The 22,594-nt window shown below is 39.8% G+C and overlaps 1 protein-coding gene across 1 annotated transcript in view; it reads left to right on the top strand.

The window, feature by feature from the left end:
• MAP1B (microtubule associated protein 1B) overlaps window positions 1-22,594 on the top strand; it is a 72,384-nt gene that overhangs the window by 4,949 nt on the left and 44,841 nt on the right. The window contains exon 2 of the mRNA XM_059833346.1: window positions 44-145. Coding sequence (XP_059689329.1) covers window positions 44-145 — 102 coding nt within the window. The remainder of the gene's footprint in view (window positions 1-43; window positions 146-22,594) is intronic.

Here is a 22,594-nt window from a genome sequence, read left to right as displayed (position 1 = left end):
GCTCATGTATCAAGCTAGATGTGTTTTGTGTTTTGAATTTTAGGAATCCGATCATGGGACACAAACTTGATTGAATGCAACTTGGATCAAGAACTGAAGCTTTTTGTGTCTCGCCATTCAGCTCGATTCTCCCCTGAAGTTCGAGGTGAGTTTTTGGAAGTGTTTGACAAAGGTTTTTTCCTTTGTTTTTTTAAGAGCAGAATTAATAAATACACTCTGGAATTGTATGGCCCACCTTCCTTTGTGGTTCTTTACAATGAAGAATTTTTTTCCTTTATTTTAAAATATGGCTTGAAAATTATAATTTTTTTTAACTTTATCACAACTTAACTTTAAAATAATCAACCTTTTAGGTTAGCTTCATGTGTATCACCATGATTATTTTGGTAGTAGGGCCACATTAAAGCTAAGTAAAACTCACTTTTTGACTGAACAGTTTGCTAATGTAGCACCAATCTAGTAGTCCCAGAGACTGAAGCTTATTGTGGTAGGTAAAGCACATACAAAAAAATAACCTGAAAGGTTAGCTCTACAGTTTGATAGAGCCAGAGATGGTGTCACTGCTGTTACGCAAGCGTGGCTCAAGCCCTGTGTTTCTTTCCAAAGGGGCTTGGACTTTTCTCTTTCTTGGTATGAAAAATTAAGGTGTGGAGGGTCTACTTTGACTCACAGGAACTTGGCTTGTATGAGGAAATTAAAATTTATAGGACTCATAGGACTAAATCTCTCTTGCTGCCTTTTCTTCAAGCCTGTCCTTCCTTTAGAGGATTCATACAATAAAACAAAACAAAAAAAATCCGGTTTTGTGAAGTGTAAAATTTGGTTTTGTTCTGGTTGCATGGGAATCAAGTGTTTGGTAAGTTTTCTAACATCTCATTACTTTAACACAAATGCTGGGTGAGCATGGGTGAAATTAATCATGGTTTTCATGTAAAAATAGATAACCTTCTCAAAGGAGTAGAGGTTGCTTTCCTTGGTGAAATCGTTGTGGCCACATGCACATTGACTAGTGCAACCTACTACTGATGAGTGTTATAAACTCCAGCTTCAGGAACACCTCTTAAGTGTGGTGAAAAAGGGCTATGAAATGTTGTATCATGCTACTACATCACATTCCTAGGGTCAGTTGCTATACACTGTTGACAAAGAGATCCTGATGTCTTGCTAGCATGACAGCATTGACCTGATGGTTTTGAATAATGTACCAAAATGTCTAATTCTTCCTCTTGCAGCATAGGTTATAGCAGATTGTGCCATATCTCTCCATATCTATAGAGAGTAAAATATTGCCAGAGTTAAGAAAAAAGAAAATACACCTCTGATTCTTCCCCTGGTTTGAAAATCAACAGAAGCAATACAACAATACTCAGTGTGAAGATTTAGAGTCAAGGCATGTAGTTCCTGATCTGCATGGAAGTAAACTCAGGCCTGGAATATGTATCTTTCATTTCAGTTTAAATGTCATGAAGCCAATTCAACTTCTCAGTGACACTAGTTGCTTTGTTTTACAGAGAGGGTATTCTAAGAAGTGAAATTAGCAGAATTTATCTTTAAGGAATACAAGATGCAATGCATCCCATTTTTAACATGTATGTGTTACTTTAAAACTTCAGGGAGAAAAAAGATCCTGCGCTTCTCCTTTAGCAAAAATATTCGAACATGTCTCATACTTTTTGCTGTCTTGTTTAGATGATACATCCTGACACCATTGCATGAATTAAAATAAAGCAAATATTCTGCTTTCATATGATAAATAAAATAAGATTATGCACCCCTTTTTTCAACAGATAGATTATAGAATCCTCTAGGAATTTTTCTCAAGGAATTGTATTTTTGGTTGATTTTTTTATCTTGTTTGTCTAGACTTGCCTGTTTAGTCTGTCATTGTGTTGAATTACAGCTTAATTGCATGTGACTGGAATTCATCAGCATCTCTATGACAAGCAGTAATGAATGTGTTTTTCAGCACTGCTCAATCTTTAAACAATAAACTGCCAAAATCTATGTTGAAAGAGCAGTAAGGGAGCCTGAAACTTGGATAAAGGGAACATCCAGGAATAAAGCTAGCCCTCTTGTCCTATTTCTTGTCTGAAATTTTGTGGGGAAGCCCACTGGCACCTCCAGAATCTCGTTGCACGGATCAGAGGATCATTTATTTTAGTTTCTCTCTGTGGTTCTCTGATGTCTAATCTGCATGAGGCTCCTTTGTATCCTCTCCACTGTTTGGTAGGGAGAAGGGTTTTTGTTGCCATTTGTTAATAAAATTTCAGAATGTTTGATTTCTGGTAAAACACACAAATGTTGAATTTTGAGTGTTTAACCAGTGAAATGGCCGATGTTTGTACTAAAGACATGATTGTAAATACGTATCTCCTTATGGTCCCAAACTCAGAAATTCTGTGGAATTTGGGTAACTAGGTGACCTTTTGTCCAAGGAAAGTATTCATCCAAGGTGACGGGGTAGTCTGTGGGACGTAATTAAACAGCCTTTTTTTCAGCCCTTTGAGACTGAACTCTTTGTGCGGCTCACATATAGGGACAGTTTACTCTTGAGTAAGAGTAGAGTCCTCTAGTGTGTCTGCGTAGCTCCTAGTCTAGTCAGGTCTGACTGCTGACTGAAGCCTGTTTGATTATAATGTTTAATTATGGTAATTGTAGTGCTGGTTCCGTAGATGCTTGTATGCTTCTCAAAGCAGCTTAAGGATATGCACAGCAGCAATGTGAAGGGTACGACTCTTTCTCCAAAAGGAAGCTTGGAGGAAATGGGGCCAACACCATATACCTGTGATCTCGAAGGAGAGACATGCAAGGGAATATATCTGTCAAAGCATTCATGTGTTTTTACTTGAGGAATTTGAGGTCTAATCATTCTCCCTGTGTAGTGAATAGCAGTGTACATATTGATACTGCAGGGAGCATGATCGGATCCCAACACTCCTTTTGTGTTCTTTTCAAGGGAACGGGCTGTCACAGTGGTATTTGTACATACTATATTCAGCTGCTGGGCGATTTATGGATGATTTATGGTTCCTGAAAAACAGGATTCAGAATGGAAATGCCAGCAGATCTTTTCTGATACCTTGTAAAGTAGCTGAGTTAGCAGACTCCTTAATACCAAATTTTGCAGAGATGGTGTTGTCAGGTGCTGGTGAAAAATGAGTAACAGAGCTTATTAACTGGTTGCCAAGACAACAGGCAACATGACTTAAAATGGGTACTCCAGCACTTGCCTCTGTTTTCTCTGTCGTGTACTGATAACTTCCATCTTATGTTAACATCACAAGGACAAAAAATTCAAACAATGAATTGTAACATGTACATGCTAGAAAAGGAACTGTGTATCTGGTAGTGAGGCAGAGCAAGTGGAGAGTCTTGGAAAGAGCTCTGTTGGAATTGCAGCTGTGCCTACTAATCTTTTCTTAATTAAAAAAAAAGTTAAGTTTTAGCTGCATGAAGCAGCTTCACAAAAGACCAAGGAACTGGGTTTTGGGGTGGGGGTGTGGGAGGGTGAAGCCATTGAGGACCTTTCTGCAAGGCTTCCACATCTACTGTTTTGTCTCTCAGCTTCCACCTGGGGACACTTGACTGTTGCACTGGTGCATATTCAAGCCCCTGTCTAGATGAAATCGGTTTTATTTAAATAGCTGTTCAGTAGCTAGTGACCCCTAACCTTCTAAGAAATACTGCTCAAGCAATGCACTGTGGCTACTTTGTACTTTGTCCTGTTGCGAAGAACGCGTATCTGTGGAAGATGTGTTTCCTATCCAAGCAGTACCAGGAGGTATCCAGTTGCCCATAAGTCAGCAATTGGTGACTGCACTGGCTTAAGTGAGTCCTTCCTTACCTGTGCTCATGACTTTATCTTTGTCAGCCTGCCTGCGGCCAGGCAAAGATGCAAGACATCTTTGGTGTCTCCTCAGCAGCCACCTGCATCATCATCAGCAGTGAGCTTGCTTCCTTCAGGCTTCCTAAAGAAGGTCATTGTTCACTGAAACTGTCATTATCCCAAACAGCCTTAACAGCTTTCATTCTGAAACTTACCGTTTCAAAAGTTACTGTTTAGGACTGTTAGTATCCTGTGGAGAATTTTTGGATCTGGGAATTTTGGTCATCAGTGCCCACAGCTCCATACTTTGCCAAAGTGGTGTATAGTCCCATTGCCTTTGTCAAAGCAGATCTAAACCCAGTTAATATCACACCTAGTAGCTTGCAGCGTGAGCTTGTAGAGTCGCTGATAAAATCCTAAACACGGTTTTAGTGCTGTCTTACTGAAAACTGCAGTTCGTCAAAATTTGTCAAGTAAGAGGACGTGGGTACTTAAGCAAAACCTATCAGTTAAAATGAAAGAAAGGGAAAAGAGCCAAGAAGTCAAGATGGGATTTCTCAGCTGGTATCAGAGCACCGTCACTAAGTGCCTAGGAATTAATTTGGCTTAAAATCTCAAGTAGTTTAGTATGCACATTTAGGGACATCCTATAAATATGATTCTTCAGCTATTACAGACTGTGATAGCTGGAATAGCTATCGAGTGGAGTAATTTTCGCTCGTTACATGTTTGGAGAGGTTAATTTTAGTTGGCTGCCAGACTTGTTTTGTGTCTCGAAGTATTTGTGCCTTGGAAGAAAGAAAATGGAGGCAGAATAGGGCTTGAATAGGGAATTGAGCTGACTCACACTGCTGCGGCTGTGAATGGTGTCCCTGCAGGGTGTTGCTGCCCGTGGTCCAGGGCTTCAGTGGTGGGGCTGCCTGGCCTCACACCGCCTGGTAGGGTGTGAGTGTCCTCGTGGGGGCAATCGGCTGGGGGGCATGCACAGCGCTCCCATCCGCTTGCGAGCTTTTTTTGTGGGGGATGCTAGGGTTTTGGTGGCTCAGAAGAGGATTACAGTGTAACAGCCTATGTGTTCGGATACATGAATTGCCAAAGCCTTCCTTTCTTAGTGCTAATCAAAATTCCAGAGATGGGCTAATAAGTGACTTTATCTTTTTTTCAGTGAATAAATTGTTGCACTTATGTGACAATCATCCTGGCACTGACTTCCATTTCTGCTTTTTTAGGCATAATCTCAAAGACAATTAGCATGAATTTACATTGCTGCCAAAACACCAGTACCTGCTGATGCTAAGCTGTTAGCATGAATCAGCAAAATGACTGAGAGGTTATTTTTAAATGCCTTATGTCACAAGTACATACAATGAGTTCAGTGGTCTTAGAATAGCCTGTATTTTATGGGAACAGGTTTTTGACCTGTGTGAGGCAGCTACCAGAGGCATGGGATTAAGTTAGTAGTGAATAATGACAGAATTTTAACTCCATTATGAAATTTGAATCCCCATTCCTCTTTATTAGAATAATAATTCAGCATACCTAATGGTATATTTACAAGGGTTATTGTGTTAAGGGTTATTTGACAAAAACTTACAGAATTATAATTCTTAATTTGTCTCTTATGAGACTCCTCAATCTTTCTTTCCTAACATTTTGTCTGTGTGGGACGTCTAAAACTGAAGACTTATACAATATTTTATTTTTGACCTTTGCCCAGTATCATTTATAGATGACCTGCCTCTCATCTCTTCCATCATGGACTTATGATAAATGTGTAACTAGAATATCATTGCCACTTTTTTAATCTAGTTTCTGGTTGTCATGGGCAACATTTTTCTCATACCTGTTTTTCTTAATTTTGTTAAGACTTAACTTTTTTAATTGCCTGGATTTTCTATTACTTTCTTGTACAGTTTATCAATCACTTGAAGGTAATATTAAATGTTTGTAATTGGACTTTATAATGAGAAAAAGACTTGATCCAAAGGCCACGAAAATAATTGGACTGGACTTTGGATTAGAGGAAATAATATCTAGTATTTTTAAGGTAGAAGAAAGACAAAATTTTCACATAGCGAGGGAGAAAGTGAACATTTTAACTTCTTTCTTGCCAGATAAAAATGGTGCTTTGTTTGCAGTGAGTTGCCTACCACTGTATTCAGTAATAGGACCAGACTGAGGGAATAAGAGTTGAGACACTCCTTGTCTCTAGACTGAGTGGAATGGGGAGCACGTGTTCATCCCTTTGCCAACTGTAGAATCAGAGTCGCCATTGTGGCTGCTGCTATCAGCCTTGCAACAGCATGAGGAGCTCTGGCTGTCATCTGCCTTGTAGAAACAAACACAGGAGATGCCATAGTACTGGCCACAGATCCAGGTGCTCCTGTCTGTAGACTGCTGGGAGTATCCTATAGTACCTCACAGTCCCTATTAGTAGGTAGGGAAGATACGCACTTTAGACAGAAATAGTCATAAATAGAAAGCTGGATAGTTCTGTAACAGTGGCCCATGCTTTTGCATCAAACCCCCCGATGGTCCCACCAAAAAGACGTGATGGTTACTTCTGGCTTGTAGTGGTTGGTGGCAATCTGTTTCTAGAGTGGAGAAGAAACGCCAGTGCTCCTGATGACCTGGGTTTGCATGCTGTCTGTGTGTGCAGCACAGACTCATAAATGTAAGGACATAACTCTTCTGGTTCCTGGCTTTTCTACTGGTTGGAATTAGTCTCTTCATGATTCAAAACTAGTTGCTGATACAAGACAAAATTAAGTTAAAAAAAAATTGTATCAAAATAATAACTAATTCAGAAACAAAATTATGTGAATTTCAGTATTATTTGATGTTGCAGCTTCATGTATTTTGGTACTTGAGAGCTTCTCTGTAGTGGTGAGATGAGTCACTGTCCTATGTCCCTATGTCCCCATCTCCTGCATAGCTGTATGTGGGAGATTCTGCCCATCAGAACTCTGGGAAGCTTAGGGTTTTATTTAAAACAAAAAACCCCAAAACCCACAAAAAACCCCCGAAATAAAAAACTTTTCCAATGAGATAAGCCCTATTCTTAGGTTATGTAATCTTTCAGTGATTCTAATGAGCTACGGAGACTTTCACGTGGAAGTCAACTCCCCCCTACCAAAGTCAGCCTTTGGAAGCTGACCCAGTTTCATGGCAGTTCTGTAGCTCTTCTGGAGAAAAGACTGATCCCAGCTTCAGCTACCATGTCCTGAGTCACAAATAAGCTTTTCTAGGACTTGTAAGGTCTTTATGGCAGATTGTGTTCCCCCCTACCCCTGAGAGACTAGAAAGAGCAAAAGCAAGAAAACTCATGGGTCAAGATAAAGATGATTTAATAGGTGAAGGAAAGAGGAAAAAAACAACAAGCAAAGCAGATGAAATCTGTCACCACCTCACACAGGCAGACTAATGCCCAGCCAGACTCTGAACAACAGTCACCTTGGAAACTAAAAACCCCACTTTCTTCCTCTACTCCAGCTTTTGTTGCTGAGCATTATATTATATGGGATGGAACATCCCTTTGGCCAACTTGTGTTAGCTGTCCCAGCTTTGGCTCCTCTCAGACTCTTGTCCACCTCCAGCCTACTCGCTGGCGGGCAGAGTGGGCCAAAAGAAAGCCTTGATGCTGTGCAGGCACGCACTGCTCAGTAATAGCCAAAACATTGGTATGTTATCAACACTGTTCTAGTCATAAATCCAATATACAGCACCTTACCAGCTGCTGTGGAGAAAGTTAAGTCCACCCCAGTCAGAGTCAGTAAACTCTTCTAGAAAGGGTTGTTTCTTAATATTCATATGTGTATCCATTAACAAGAGCAGGACTCCAGTCTTGGATAAGTCCTTTCAAAATACCATCAGGAAAGGACTTAAGTTTCCTGGATCACTGTAAGTGAGGCAATTGGCATCATGAAAACTGTCCTGGACATATGGCACAGACAAGACAGACTAGAAAAATATTAAAACAAGGAAGAGGGAAACCTTGCTTTCATCTTTTTGTGTTCAAGTTATGTTTTTTTGCTGGCACCATTGTTGAACTTCTGGGAATAAATATGGGATGACATCTGACAGACCCCTAAGAACAGAGCCCAGCTAGAGGGGTCTTGCTTCTGATCTTGGGCCTTTGAAACATCCAGCTCACATCCTGGCATGAGTATTATGGCCATCCAGCATACTTTCTTAACCTCAGGCTGTGTCCTGAGGTTTTGTTGGTCTTCCAGAACCTGCCCAGAGTTTAGACAAACTAAAAAAAAAAAGGAATAAAAAATTATTTTCATGTGACCGATACTTTAAACAGATACAGAAGGCAATGCCTTCAAGATTATCTCTGGATAGGATTTAACGCTGGTTGCAAGCTAATAATTTAATGTCATTACTCATAATCAGTTTTCTAGCACTATTGAATTTTTCAAACTTATCATTACTAGCTGCAAAGCTCAGATTCTAAAAGTTCATTAAACTTGGAAGATTGGAATATTTTTCAGTACTAATTGATCCAATACTACATTTCCTAGCAACTTCATAAATTTTAATCTTTCTGTCCACTTTTTCAATAACTGTATTACAGAATGCCATTCTTTTTACATTTCAATCCACTACATAAAAAAAAAAGCTTCAAATGGTCTTTTGTTTGTTTTTTATTGTGTCCTACAACGTGACTTGCTGGATCAAATGAAAAACATACCACCTTTCAACATAACATATGGAAGACATGGAAGTCACCAAAAAGAAATCCAAATGGAGATGGTGTATTATTTAAAATTAAAGGATATGCTTCTTTGGTCATAGCACTGTCTCAACTGCATAAATAGTTTGGCTGCACCAATTGTATTCCTGAAGAGTCCCTAGTGGGAATAGTTGCTCTGCACCTAACAGCCCTCTATACCTATTAAAGCCTGTAATTACAACAAGAATTACAATTTGTCTCCGGCTTAGGTGGGATAATGTCATTGTATGTCAAGTAGGGGATTATCATGTGGAAGGAGACCTTGCCGACATCCTCATTTTGTGTTGAACAGGAGGATCTGATAGTATTAATCTGTTAGGAGGAGCTGTTGAGTGGGGGAAACCCATTTACTGGTATATGCTAATGGGTGTGGGTCTTCCACAACCATTTATAGACAGTGATCACAGGAAAGAGAAGATGCAAAGCATTCAGATTTCCTTAAACAGTATAGACTTACTATTCAGTCCATTAAACAGTATGATACAATCATGCATTAGAGCTGTACTTACCTAAAAAGGTATAGTTTTGACTTCTGGATTGTTTTGTGGCCTGTGTGCTCTGTTTGTAATTAAATTGGTTTAAACTCAAAGCAAATTCCAGGAGAAGGAATCAGTTTCTTGTAGAGAATCTGGAAGAAACTTAAAGATTTACTTTATTTTACAGGTCCCTACTTTTTTTTAGTTTCACACAGCATGTTATATATTTGCAGAGTTGATGCTACTCTAACTTTCAGTCCATTCCTAACTTGAGTCTTTTTCCCTGCTGATGTTGGAGACAGCTGGGCATCTATGAAATTACCTGTGTCCTACTGTGTTTTTCAGGCTTTCTTAGAGGGCTGTGAGAATCAAATGAGCTTTTAACACAGTGCCTGCTGCTTTCCAGGGGGGTAGTAGTTAGTATGGTATGTTCAGCTCAGGGCAATGTTTTGGTCCTGGCATGGTAACACTTTCTCCCTTCTTATCTTGACTTGTAGTCACAAAAAAGCAGGGATGACTTTAAAAGAAGGGCCCACTCTAAAAGCTTTCTTTAGCTATCGGAAGTGAAAGAGCGGTGATGCAAGGCAGCCCTATGTGGAGCTACTCTACTTTCGGCCGGGCCCAAAGGGTTGTGGTGAATGAAGTTAAATCCAGTTGGCAGCCGGTCACAAGTGGTGTTCCCCATGGCTCAGTATTGGGGCCAGTTCTGTTTAATATCTTTATCAATGATCTGGACGAGGGGATCGAGTGCACCCTCAGTAAGTTTGCAGATGACACCAAGTTGGGCAGGAGTGTTGATCTGCTTGAGGGTAGGAAGGCTCTGCAGAGGGATCTGGACAGGCTGGATCGATGGGCCCAGGCCAATTGTATGAGGTTCAACAAGGCCAAGTGCCGGGTCCTGCACTTGGGTCACAACAACCCCATGCAACGCTACAGGCTTGGGGACGAGTGGCTGGAAAGCTGCCCAGCGGAAAAGGACCTGGGGGTGTTCGTCGACAGCTGGTTGAGCCAGCAGTGTGTCCAGGTGGCCAAGAAGGCCAATGGCATCCTGGCCTGTATCAGAAATAGTGTGGCCAGCAGGAGCAGGGAGGTGATCGTGCCTCTGTACTCGGCTCTGGTAAGGCCGCACCTTGAATCCTGTGTTCAGTTTTGGGCCCCTCACTCCAAGAAGGATATTGAGGTGCTGGAGCGTGTCCAGAGAAGGGCAACAAAACTGGTGAGGGGTCTGGAACACAAGTCTTATGAGGAGCGGTTGAGAGAGCTGGGGTTGTTCAGCCTGGAGAAGAGGAGGCTGAGGGGAGACCTTATCGCTCTCTACAACTACCTGAAAGGAGGTTGTAGAGAGGTGGGTCCTGGTCTCTTTTCCCAAGTAACAAGTGATAGGACAAGAGGAAACCGTCTCAAGTTGTGCCAGGGGAGGTTTAGACTGGATATTAGGAAAAATTTCTTCACTGAAGGGGTTGTCAGATATTTGAACAGGCTGCCCAGGGAGGCATCACCATCCCTGGAGGTATTTAAAAGAGGTGTAGATGTGGCACTTACGGACGTGGTTTAGTGGTGGACTTAGCAGGGTTAGGTTTACGGTTGGACTTGATGAAGTTAAAGGTCTTTTCCAACCTAAATGATTCTATGATTCTACTCTACCAGCTCCAGATGAGCTGCTACCTCTACCAAGGACAGTGTAGCCCCATGCAGGTGCAGTCCCAGACTTCAGTCCCTGGGAGCAGAATGATCTCATTAGTGATGGGCCTCTCAGAAGACCATCAAAAGGGTCTCATCACCTCAGTATTTAGCTTTGCCACAGCTCTGAGTTGGCAGGGCTCTGACTGCCGTGTTTCAGAGACAGATTTGTTGTCTCTGCAAGGGCAGTTTTTGCATGGACAAAGCATAGCTCAAAGGCTTTATTATGTGACACGTGTCCAAAACTATTTTTCCCATTTTCCTGATTTATTTTTTTATTTCTTCAGCTTATTTTAAACATTGTATCCTATTCACTTCTGGTTTCCTAAAATGAGTGAAATGCTGAGTTTTTATATTAGCAGATGTTTTCAAGACTGCAGAGAAGCTTGTGTTCATTCTAGATGACACTTACTTTTCTTCCTTTCCCCATCCTGTTCCTCCTGCAGTCTTCCTATGTGTCCAGTAAGTCACAGTAATTTAGTGGTAAAATGTGAATGGCATCTTTTCAGTACTGGCACTTCCAGGATTGCTGCCTTTCTCGGAGCCACACCACAGCTAACAACAAAGGAATGTTTACTTTTTTAAGAGATGAGTTTAGAAAAAGCTGTGGTCAGGGATGTCTCTGTTGATGAATGATGTTTTGTAGTTTTTCCTCCTTCTACTGCTGGCTTCAACATTAAATATGTTGAAGTGCACTTCTGGCGCTTCCAACTTCATTGTTGGTTTTCCTTTTGAGCAGATTGCTGTCTCTTTGTCAGTGACTGTTACCTTAATCTAGGCAATGATCAAATTAAATTTAGATCAAAATCATAGAATCATAGAATAATTTGGGTTGGAAAGGACCTTAAAGATTATCTAGTTCCAATGCCCCTGTCATGGGCAGGGACATCTTCCACTAGAACAGGTTGCTCAAAGCCCCATCCAGCCTGGTCTTGAACACTTCCACGGTTGAGGCAAGGCCTTGCTGAACCCCACCAAATATTAGTCCCTGTATTATTCCATGTCTGTGATTTACTTGCAAAGATGGGACACTCTCAGAGAATATTAGGTCAATATTAGACCAACAGTTTTTTGTTAAATAGTCTAGGTAGCCTGGTTGTTGGCTAGGTGTGGACTGGACACAATAAAAAATCTCATCAATAAACATTGGGGGGAAAAAAAAAGGAGATGTGTTCAAACCAGTGGAGATGGTTCTCAAACCAGCAAAGATGTAGCTTATGTGGATCTGCTTTGCCATAGTACTATGAGAAGAGTTACTGCTTTGTAAGTGGCGTTAACAGGACAGATATTCTCCACTGAGATGACTATTTGTGATCAAATCACAAATTGGCTGCGTAAAGCTTGGAGTCATGGTTGCTATAGCTGACGGCACAATAACAAACAGATTCACTGCTGATTTTGATGCTTCTTCAGATTTCAGTGTCAAAGGTTTAGACACTGAATATTCTCACCAAATATTTGAAGAACTCTTGAGAGTAATTTTTGAGATCCTGTGAAGTAAGAGGAAGCATAGCAAAGTACGAGCAATCTCACTCTTGCAGCTCTATTCATATTTTGTCATTATCTCTGATGTCTTTTAAATTGTTACTATTTTCAAACATTATCCTTTTCCAGTACAAAATTAAGTTGTAGTAATGTACTACAGGTTCAAAACTCATTCCACCAAAGTTTCTACATAAAATTCAGCATCATATCATGCAGTTACAGCTACTTGATTTAAAAAACTTGAAACGAGCAATTGAAAAAAACCCCAGAACCAAACAAACTAACAACCCACATCATGTTTTCTTACCCTTTCCCATTTTTGGAAATCGCCTGCCGTGGAATTACGCTCCCTCGTGCTTTTTGGCCAGTAGATGGCATTCTCAATGCCCATACTCACTGCCGTGCAGTAAACGAGCACATACTAAAGTCAGTAGGAATACTTCTGCACTGTTTTTAGGTCATAGTACTTAACATGAGACATATGTTTCTATTTTGCTCTGAGATCTTGCTTGAAGTTTAAATTTCAGACAATTCAGCTCTGTTAACTGTGAAGGACAAATCCCTCAATGTGAAACGAGCTCAGCCAACTTCAGATCTCTCATAGCCAACGGAGAAAAAGCAGAGTACAGCTCGTGGAGGGCGGGAGCTGTCTCAGTTTGAAGACCACAGATAGTGATCATTTATGAAAATGCTTAACATTACATTAACTGTGCAGAGCCAGGAGGGAGAAAAGCAAGACCATTATACATCCAGCTATATTTGTGCATAAATTGACACATGCTGTAGATACAGCTGAGGAAGTCAGCCTTACAGATCATGTAGTCTCTGTATTTTAACGGTGTCTCTAACAGACCTGAGCTTCCCCTGTTTTGAAGTTGCAGTATAACCATACCAAGATATATAGTAGTGCCTCCTTTCCCATGCTGAATTTACAGCACAGCATGGATTAAGGGACCTGAGACCTAAGCAAGTAGACTCTGACTCACTTGTCAACTTTAGTATATCTCAGGTTTTTTCCCCTGTCTCAGTCTGTGCTATGACTCTCTGTTAGGAATATAGGAATACAATAGCATGTAGTTTGACCAAGCATTTCAGTATTGTCTGTCTAAAAATACTTGTTCATACAAATTAAATCCCAGTGTGGCCTTTTGCCTTTCTTAGGGATGGGAAAAAAGAAAAAAAAAATCATGGCTTTTTAAATGACTGTAGAACACATCATGCATCCTCAACCAAGAGACCTGAAGTTTAGTCCTTCACTTTGCCCCTGAACTACATAAATACTGACTGTGGCTGTCACACACAGATGCTGTGGACAATCCTTGATCTGGATTATTCAGTTGCAGGGACATAATGACATTTAATTCTTTTTGTCTTGCTTCAGCTTCCCGTCGGGGACTGCTCTGCCAAGTGTGCTAGTAGGGAATCTAATGTCAGTGATTTATGCAGCGTGGTCTTCATTAGAATTCAAAATGAGGCCACCAGCTCTTTTCAAATAAGCTACCAGCCAGATGTTAGAAAGTGATCACTACAGGGATCACTCAGCTTGATTTGAAAGTAACACTAAAGATGGAAAGCAGAGATTAGCCATTCTCCAATTTGTGTAACTCCTTCAGATTTCTGAGTCATATTAAAAAAAACAAAAGTGAGGACCATTTTATAAAACTGAATACCTGCATACAGCTGCATGGGCAAAACCTTTTGATATATGCAGATACTGGTAAATGGACATTCAAATACTTTTCAGTTGATTTAATTGTGGGCAAAGTAGCAGGGCTCTGGATACTCGCTGGGATCAGCTGTCTGTTACCACTTATTAAAAAAAAACAACTCAAACAACAAACAAAAAACCAAAAATGCCCAAAAACATACCCAGGAGTTTATCTTAATTTGTGATTACTACATCACTTTGACAAATGCTGCCTTTAACAAGTGTAAATTATGAGTAATTTTACTGAAAACAAAAGAGTCTCTCCAGATCTATCCCATTATATGTTATGGCAGCATTGGAATGCTGTTGAAGACTTGCCATTTGTAGATACCATCTATAGACATTTGAAGGGAAATGGTTGCGGGGAGCTGGTGTGTAGTTTGTAACAGGGTTCCACATAAAGTGAAATGCAGCACTGCTGGGTTGCTGTGGCACCACTCGAAATAAAGCCCAGCAATTCTCTTCTACGGTTTCCTTGTGCGCCTGGGCAGTGCTGGAGCTGGCATTAAATCGGCTGACTTCCATTAGACCTAAACCTTTGTAGGAAGCTGAGAGTGCAAAGCACAAGCCAAGATGGTGAAATATTGTCTACCATCTCTAACAGAGCTCCATGTCAAGTGGGAGTGAAATGCTTTTGAGCGCTGCCACGTGCCTGTGGAAATGTGTGCTTTATTATTACTGAAATGTTCTTGGCAGTCCTAAATCCAGGAATGCTTACAGGGTAAAAGTTAAAATGCCATGGGGAGATGAAGTAAATGACATTTTGATTACCCCTCCAAGTTTGGCTTAGTGACTGACACAACCTTCAAATCCTGGGGGAAGAGAAGTGGCAAGGAGTAGTCTTTTGCCTTTTGTCACCTCTGCTATGCCATCCCTGCCTCTGCACAGCTGCTTATCTCATGGGTGAGGGTTAATTAGAAGACTTTCAGGCTAAAGTTGTGGAAGGGAATTTAAATTGCATCTGTATGGATTACAATCTGGTGGAGTTCATTAGCATGCAGGCGGAGTTCATGCGTCTCTCTGCCTTTCTTCCCAGAGCTCATGACTTCCAGGCATTTCCACACTCCAGCAGATCTGTTGTGCTTGGCCCGCATTTTCGTGTTAGCACAGTTTAATTAGGCAAGGAGAGATTGCTGTGTCTCCAGAATAATCTATGGATACAATAGATCAATATTTATTACAAAGATTCTTTCAAATAAATGTCTGCTCTTTTAGACAGGTTTGCTTATTGAGACGCTCTAGAGCCATTTAAGAAACAATTAAATCCTCTCTGGTGTGAAGCAGAATATTAAAAAGGATTAACACTGACAGACCATGTATTCTTTCTAGTTTCAGCTGCATTCCTATGCGTTGCTATTCTCATCTGATACGTAGGTTTGATAGAGGCAGTTGGATTCAGGGACCACTGCCCATCCCTTGCAGCAGTGTAGAGTGCAAGGGAGGATGTAAAATGGGTCAAGGCATTGGCTAAAAATGATGAAGTCCAAACAGAAATATGTAGCTATAGAGGAATATGTAGCTATAGATGAATATACAACCGCTGTGCTGGAAAGAACTTTCAATAGCTTAATTCCATAAAATTTATCCTGGTTATCCAAATTTGATGTGAAAGGCGAGCATGAAGTGGTCCAGTTTTCTAAACATTCATGTGAGTAGGCAGGTTTACAGTGGCCATCCTGTAAATGCCACATGAGGAGAGTTTGCATGATCAGGTCATTGTTGATCTTTTTTTTTCCCTGATTTTTCTTTTTTTTTTCAAATTAATTTTAGTGTTCTGTGCAAGGGAAGCAGTTTTCCCTTTAGGGAGCATGTTGGAATAATATGCAAAATCCGCTCATTTGTGAGGATTCATAAAGGACCTGAAACAGAAGCCATAAATCAAAACTTTTCAATGGAAAAAGTCAAGGTGAAAGACTTTGTGATGTCAACTAATAAGGAATTATACAATTTGTACAGAAAGCAAACATTTCCCTAAGTTTTGTGCAATTTGGATTTATTTACATGGTTGAGTTTGCTACTCATGTTATTGTGCATATTGCTTATATATAACTTCATTTAATATATGTTTATAATACTATCTATTATAAATATTCCTATTTTTAAATTTGCATTTTTCAGGTTAATGTCTTACGAACTACACAGTAATGTAACTTTGTAGAAGTGTAACCATCTCAGAAAAATGCAGTAAGCATCACAGTCACCAAGTTAAAAAGTATTCTCAGACTGGCAAATACAGCTGATTTGACTAGTTCAGCGTAAATGAACCTCCTTTTTATTTGATGGAGTCTTCAAATATAGACTGAATTTGTAGCAAGAAAAGCCTTGTATGTGAAATTGCTGCTTTTGGAAATCAGTCAGAGTTTTGCTCTTGATCCCAGTGAAGGCAGGAACAATTATTTATTATTCCTGTTCTCCTCAGGTAAGTACTTTTTTCTTAAGTTAAGAAAGAATACTTGTGCATTTGCACAACTTAGAACTACCATCAGACATAGATAGATCAGTTGATTAACATCTAGTAAGAGTTCTCCTTTTAGTGTAACTCCCTTAGAAAATTAAGTGTGCCAGTCCTAAAATGTATCATGGTTCATACGGAGAAAAGAAAAATAATGCAACTCTGCCTATCATGCAAGACAGTGGAAGCTTCCAATGGAAATCTAATGGCAATCTTTACATTTCTTTGTCAAGAGAAAATATTAAAACTCACAGAATTTCTTTTCCCAAAAAAGAGAAAATAAATTAAATACTGACTTATTTTAATCTTTGGGGTAAAAAATGCAACTATATTGGTGTCACGTTCCTTAAGCATCCCCCTGCATTGTTTTTTTCAAATGATGATGATCCTTAAAAGTGTACTTGAGTTGTGTTCATTTAATACTGGCTGGGTTAAATGTCTCACCAATGCTGACACTTTGTCATTCTAATGAAGTACAATTCATGAGTGTCTGTAATTACACAGCCTGTGTGCAATCAGCAAGATCTCTGAAGGGAGTGTATCGCATCTAAAATAACATTTTCTTCATTGCATAGTCTAATTTCACCTGACATTTTGCCAGCCATGGCACAAGCATTCTGCAGGAAGCAGCAGAGTATCTCTGGTCTCCTTTAGACAAAAGAAGGTGGAAAATTAAGTTATAAATCTTCTTCAAATTATGTTAATGAAATATTACATCATGTAGATGGACCTGCTGTAGATCTTAGATATTTCTTTTATTGTTTTAGTGATTTGCTCTATTTGTTATGCATGAAAAATGCTTTTGATAATCCATGTTGATCATACTTGCTAATGAACCAATGCCTACAATTATTGCATTTAAGGATATATCTTCAGAACATACAATGTTAGAGGGTTGATAATGAGCACAGCAGTAGCTGAAGACACTGATTAATTTAATCAGGGTTATTTTGCCTGCTGCCAAAGTATAGGAGGATGGATGCTACTACTGGAAAATGGTGGAGCATTTAACCTGTGGCTATGTATTTAGGGAAAAAATCAATTCAGTCAGTCTGTTTCAGAACATTGGTAATGCAAAATGCTTTCTCCATTATAAAGGCAGTAGGTATTTACTACCTTGTTCAGATCAATTTATTATGAAGCAGCATGACACTTTGTACTGTGAATCTTAATAATGCCCGGAGGCATTCACATGAAAATTGCTCATTTAATTTTCACTGGATTGCTTTTCTCATTTAAACAACAATAATAACATAAAGTTAAATGGAGAGCTCCAATAGTTTGCAAAGGTCCTTTCCCAATATTCTCAACCTAATTTTGAAAGATGAATCTTCTAAAATACAACTCAGATTTCAAAGAAAATTTATTTTCTTTTATTTTTTTGGGCCTTATGTGGAAAGCTGAGTATTTGTTACTAGTTCTATTAGTTCAGCCAAAGCAGCGTGCTTGTCACCAAAGGATACAGGCCATTTTTTAAGCCAAAACTTCTGTCAACCCAGCTGATTGAAAGAAAATGGGTAATAAACACAACCTGCACTATGTCAGTGAATTCCATTGTCAAAAAAAGGGGCCCAGCGCAACACTTACATCTATGTGGTGGGAAACCAGACACCTAAAAGACGTACTTTGTCATTGAGATGGATATTGCTAATGGAATTACCTGTGAGAGCGTTGTCTGCCAGATGATGAATAGACCAGCACTAGCACAGCCTCTCAGAGGCTGCAGATACCATCCTCTGAGGCAGAGGAGGAGTGATGTCTTAGTGACAGCAGCTCTCAGGAGAGGAACAATAGGGAATGAGGAATATATCAAGGGGAAGGTCAGTGGTAAACAGACAGACTGGATGGCTTTTACTCACCTTCTATGAAATCTCTGGATGTCCCCCATGGCCATAAAAGAATAAAATGCCAGAAATTTACAGTCATTATATCGTTCACTAATATGTGGGCTGAAAGAATGTCTTTCAATTCCTTTAGATTTACTTATGTCCAGTTTTCCAATATTTTCATGTCAAAACACCATCAAGAATTTTTTTTTTTTTTTTTTTTGGTGGCTGCTGCTAGCAGAAGCTCTGAAGAGAGAGGGAGGGATTTTTTGCTTCCTTTTCTAGCCTTTAGCATTCTCTTTCCAGCAAAATGTTCTCAGTCACCTCCCTGTGGGGCAGGGGCTGTGGTCTGCTCAGACCTCTTGCGGTACCTGATCACGAACCTTCTGCCAGGCTCAAGCACTTAATGAGAATGGCCAACCGCCTAAGATGGGGTTGGCCAGACACCCTTCAGTTTACACAGCTACCAGCTGCTTTCTTGATCTCTCAGTGGTAAGTACAGATCACAGAAGCCAAAGCTGATGCAGGCATTAAAATGAGAGCCAAGTTTGCCCACTGCTTTTCTGCATTTTCTGATTGAACATCATCCAGGTAAGGCTTCAAGAAAAGAGCTCCAGAATCACTCTGGATGTTATAGAAAAGGCTTGGATTTGTTTCTTGTGCCAGCTTTGTTCTGAGATAGCTTTTAAAAGAAGACCACCCCAAAGTGCTAGACTTGGTACATCCATCCACCCTGTGGCCAGCCGTAGAAGAGAATTGGGCTAATGCTGACTGAGAAGAAGAGGAGAAGCAGGTGATGAGGGAAACTAGAGGTAACTTTCTTTTCCGGGATATTACGCAGAGGCTCACTGAGGGGGCTTTATTCCTTACGAGGGAAAATGGTTTTTTGGTTATATCAAACTGCAATGTAACTAGTATTGTCTTCATTTTAGTTTTATTTTAAAAAGCTATTTAAAAAAATATGTTGAGTCTAGACCTTTAAAAAGCTTGTTATTTCCCTTATATCAGCCCAAGGGAAATCTTGCTGTTTCCAAAGTAATACAATTTTTTCCCTGGAGGCAATAGTTATTAATAGCCTATACTGAAATTCAGACCTGGAAATTGCTTTTGTGTTCTCATGAAAAAAAATCAGTGCAGTACATACTCTATGTTACATGTGCTCTTCAAACATCATTTTCAGGTTAATCAGTGCTAAAGGACAATTCTTATAAAGCTTAAACCTTTAAAATTTTACTAGGTGAGTGGCTCTTCACTAGTCGGACAACCTGTTCAGACCAGTCATCAGCGTAATAATATTTGAGGGTAGAGATAATTCACTACTGTGTTTCTCTATAGTTGTTTTTTTTGTTACCCCATTCCTTTGCTAAGAGCTCCCTTCTACTGTACCTGATAATTGGGGATAAATGGCAGCAAATCTTGACATGGTCACATACTTCAGAACTTTAAATGGTCAGTTTAATTATGAAGAAATCTGCATTTGTTAACAAAGTAATAAAATGCAGAAATAGGGAATAAGTCCCCAGGTGGGAAACCATACATGCTACTACTAATCTTGCACAGGAGTGCTTACTCTGCACAAATAGGTAGCCGTTTATATGTGTATGTATAATTTGCATAAACATTGTAAAAGCCAAAGTTGACACAAGAGGCTTTGAAAAATTATTTTAATATAAATTTTTCTTTCCCTTCCTCATTAATGAAACATAAAAGATGGGAAGCCAAGCCTTCCCTCTGTGCCTCATTTAAACAGATTTCCATTCTGAATTTCTGAAGAAAGAACACTGAGAATATTGTCATTAATATCAGAGGAACTCAGTATAGTCTATGCGTTATGAAATATGACTAGTCAGTGCTGCTACAAGCTGTTATACCTACAGATAAATCTGCTGATGTCACATCGGTTATATGGCCCATATGGCTATGGGGACCACAGTGTAGTGCACGCTAACAGAAATGAAGGCATACAGGGGAGTTGATCCCCCTGTGGAGCATCCAGGTGTGCCCTTGTTCTGGATGCAGGAGTCGGGGACCCCGGGTGCCTATGGTGTGTGCTTGTCCTCTTGGAAACCCTTGGTACTCCCAGACTGTCGGATCTGTCTCCCGGCAGCTGCCAACCTAGTTCCTCTTCGGTGGAGAAGGATCCCCAGTCTGCAGTGCTCTCTATCTGTGCTACTCTTTCTCAACGCTTCCTTGGACTCTCTCATATGTTTCTTATGTTACTCTACTTCCTTTGTGGGTTTCCCATTTAGTTAGACTCTAAGCCTGTCAGCACAGGAAATATATAGTTTTCATAAAAGAAAAGACCACCAGATTATTATAAAGGCCAGAACTAGATGATTCAGAGAAAAAATTTAAGCTGAGGGAGATGATTTTAAATGAGAGTTTGTCTTTTCTTTATTTGTAGAAGAAACAAAAACAATCTGGGCTCTAGAAATGTAACTAAAACCCCATGGTTTTGTGAACTTTCATTACTCATTTAAAAACAGTGCAATAGACTTTTATCTTCCCATGCTTTTTTCTGAGGGAAGCAAATTACAATTGTCAAATTATAAATCACTCAAAACCAATAGCTTATGAAAAAAAACCCGAAAACATCTGATTTGTATCTATACTCCTGGGCCATTCCTCTGATGAGGTTACAACCTAGCTTTGACAGGTATACTACAAAGGATCTTATACTGTCAGATGAATTCTGAGTAGAAATATACCCAGATCCTGAGATGAAATGCAAGAAAACAATTTTTTGTCGGGAAATTACATTATGGTTGTATCTCATTCTGTCAACTTCCTTTGCTAGACGATGTCACATATATAGACATGGATCCAGACATTGTCCTACACTTGTTCCTACTCCACACAGAAAGTAGAGATGGCAGCTTATAATAGGTCTACATGCAAGTCTCACTAAAACTATTTGATGTATTATTATAAAAGGTAGCCAGGATTTTTTAGAAGAATCATGCAGTAATATGATACACAGTGAACATGAGATAACAGTGCAAGAAGCTCAAGCCTTGTTTCAAGAGAACACTTAAAGAATTCTTAAATCTTTCTTTGATTAGGAAGGTGCTGAAGTGTAAGCCTTAGTTTTAAGCCTTAAGCTGCAATGTTCAAAACCACAAAGGTATGCAAAAAGATCCATTTTCCACGCATCAAGTCCCTAGGCTTTAAAGGATAGAATTTTAATGTTTTCTCCATTGCTGCCAAGTGATCAATCTGAAGTTAATAGCTATTACTACTGTCATTGTTAACTTTATTAATTTTCTACTGTATTATCACTGAGCTGAACTAGTCAAATTAGACAGACAGTACTTAATTTTGTATCTTCAGCTGAAGACATCAATGTGGATTTGGTGCTCTGCAAGTAGGGAGTGTGAGATGAGAGTCCCTAAGGACCAAATGCCACTGCTAGTTTGAATAGGTGATTAAAAACTATCTTTTATATTAATGGAAAGGGAAACTTGTACACCATAATGTATTTCAGATCTTCCAATTCAAAGATGTTTGCACAGTCTCTAATTTGGGGGGGCTTTGTTTTTACATGTCTTCAAACAGGATGGGAAATCAGATTTCTTTTCCTTTTTCAAGTACTTGCACTCTGATGTACTAAAATGCTATTACCTTGTAACTTAAAAGTCCTTTTCAGAGGTAGTGAAAGATCCGTGATCAGAAGCTCAAGGCTTTGGAGGCCTTGTGTGTCTTACTAACTGTAAGGTCCTTTCCACTCCTCTTCAGACTCCCAAGCAGCAGTGGCATGAGTAGAGTGGTCATCCTTGGTCTTGTGCTGACAGCTGCCCATGCGAGGTCTGACTGCATTGAAAATTCACACTCCAGCTGGAAAGTCTGTTGGCTCCTTCACAGATTGTCCCTGGGGTCTGGCTGGCACCAGAAGCAGCATGTCCTCACACATCCCTCAACCCATCCAGAACTACGCCAGACCTCAAATAGTGGCAGGTGGTATCCTGGAGATAACTGACCAGTGCTCTCTTCTCTTCAAGGAGGTATTTCATGCCCTAGAAGGTCTTTTCTTCTGGCTAATCTCATGGGAAAAATCAGGCCTGGTGATTTTTAGAATAAATGTTGGTGATGCTAAATAATATTTTATTTATGCTGCAGATAAAATGTCTTTGTATTTCTGGAGTCCCTTGCTCTATTGGTACCTTGGACTTTGTAGCTCTGCTTTAGTATGTAGGAGAACAGTTACTGACCGTAAATACAATGAGACCGAATGATATATTTTCGTTGACCAAAACCACATGAAAAGTACAGAAACAGTGAGGAGTATTTTTAACTATCTCTAGTCTTAAAAGTTGTCCAAGGTCTTTTCTTAAGTGGCTTTTCTGGAAGGCTGAGCAGCAGCGCAGATAACTTTCTTACAGTAATGGTAATAGCAAAGATATGTA

Source organism: Gavia stellata, chromosome Z, assembly GCF_030936135.1.
Source record: "Gavia stellata isolate bGavSte3 chromosome Z, bGavSte3.hap2, whole genome shotgun sequence".
NCBI classification, from domain to species: domain Eukaryota; kingdom Metazoa; phylum Chordata; class Aves; order Gaviiformes; family Gaviidae; genus Gavia; species Gavia stellata.
Note: the sequence above shows the minus strand (reverse complement) of the source record. Positions and strands in the feature narration are given on the sequence as shown.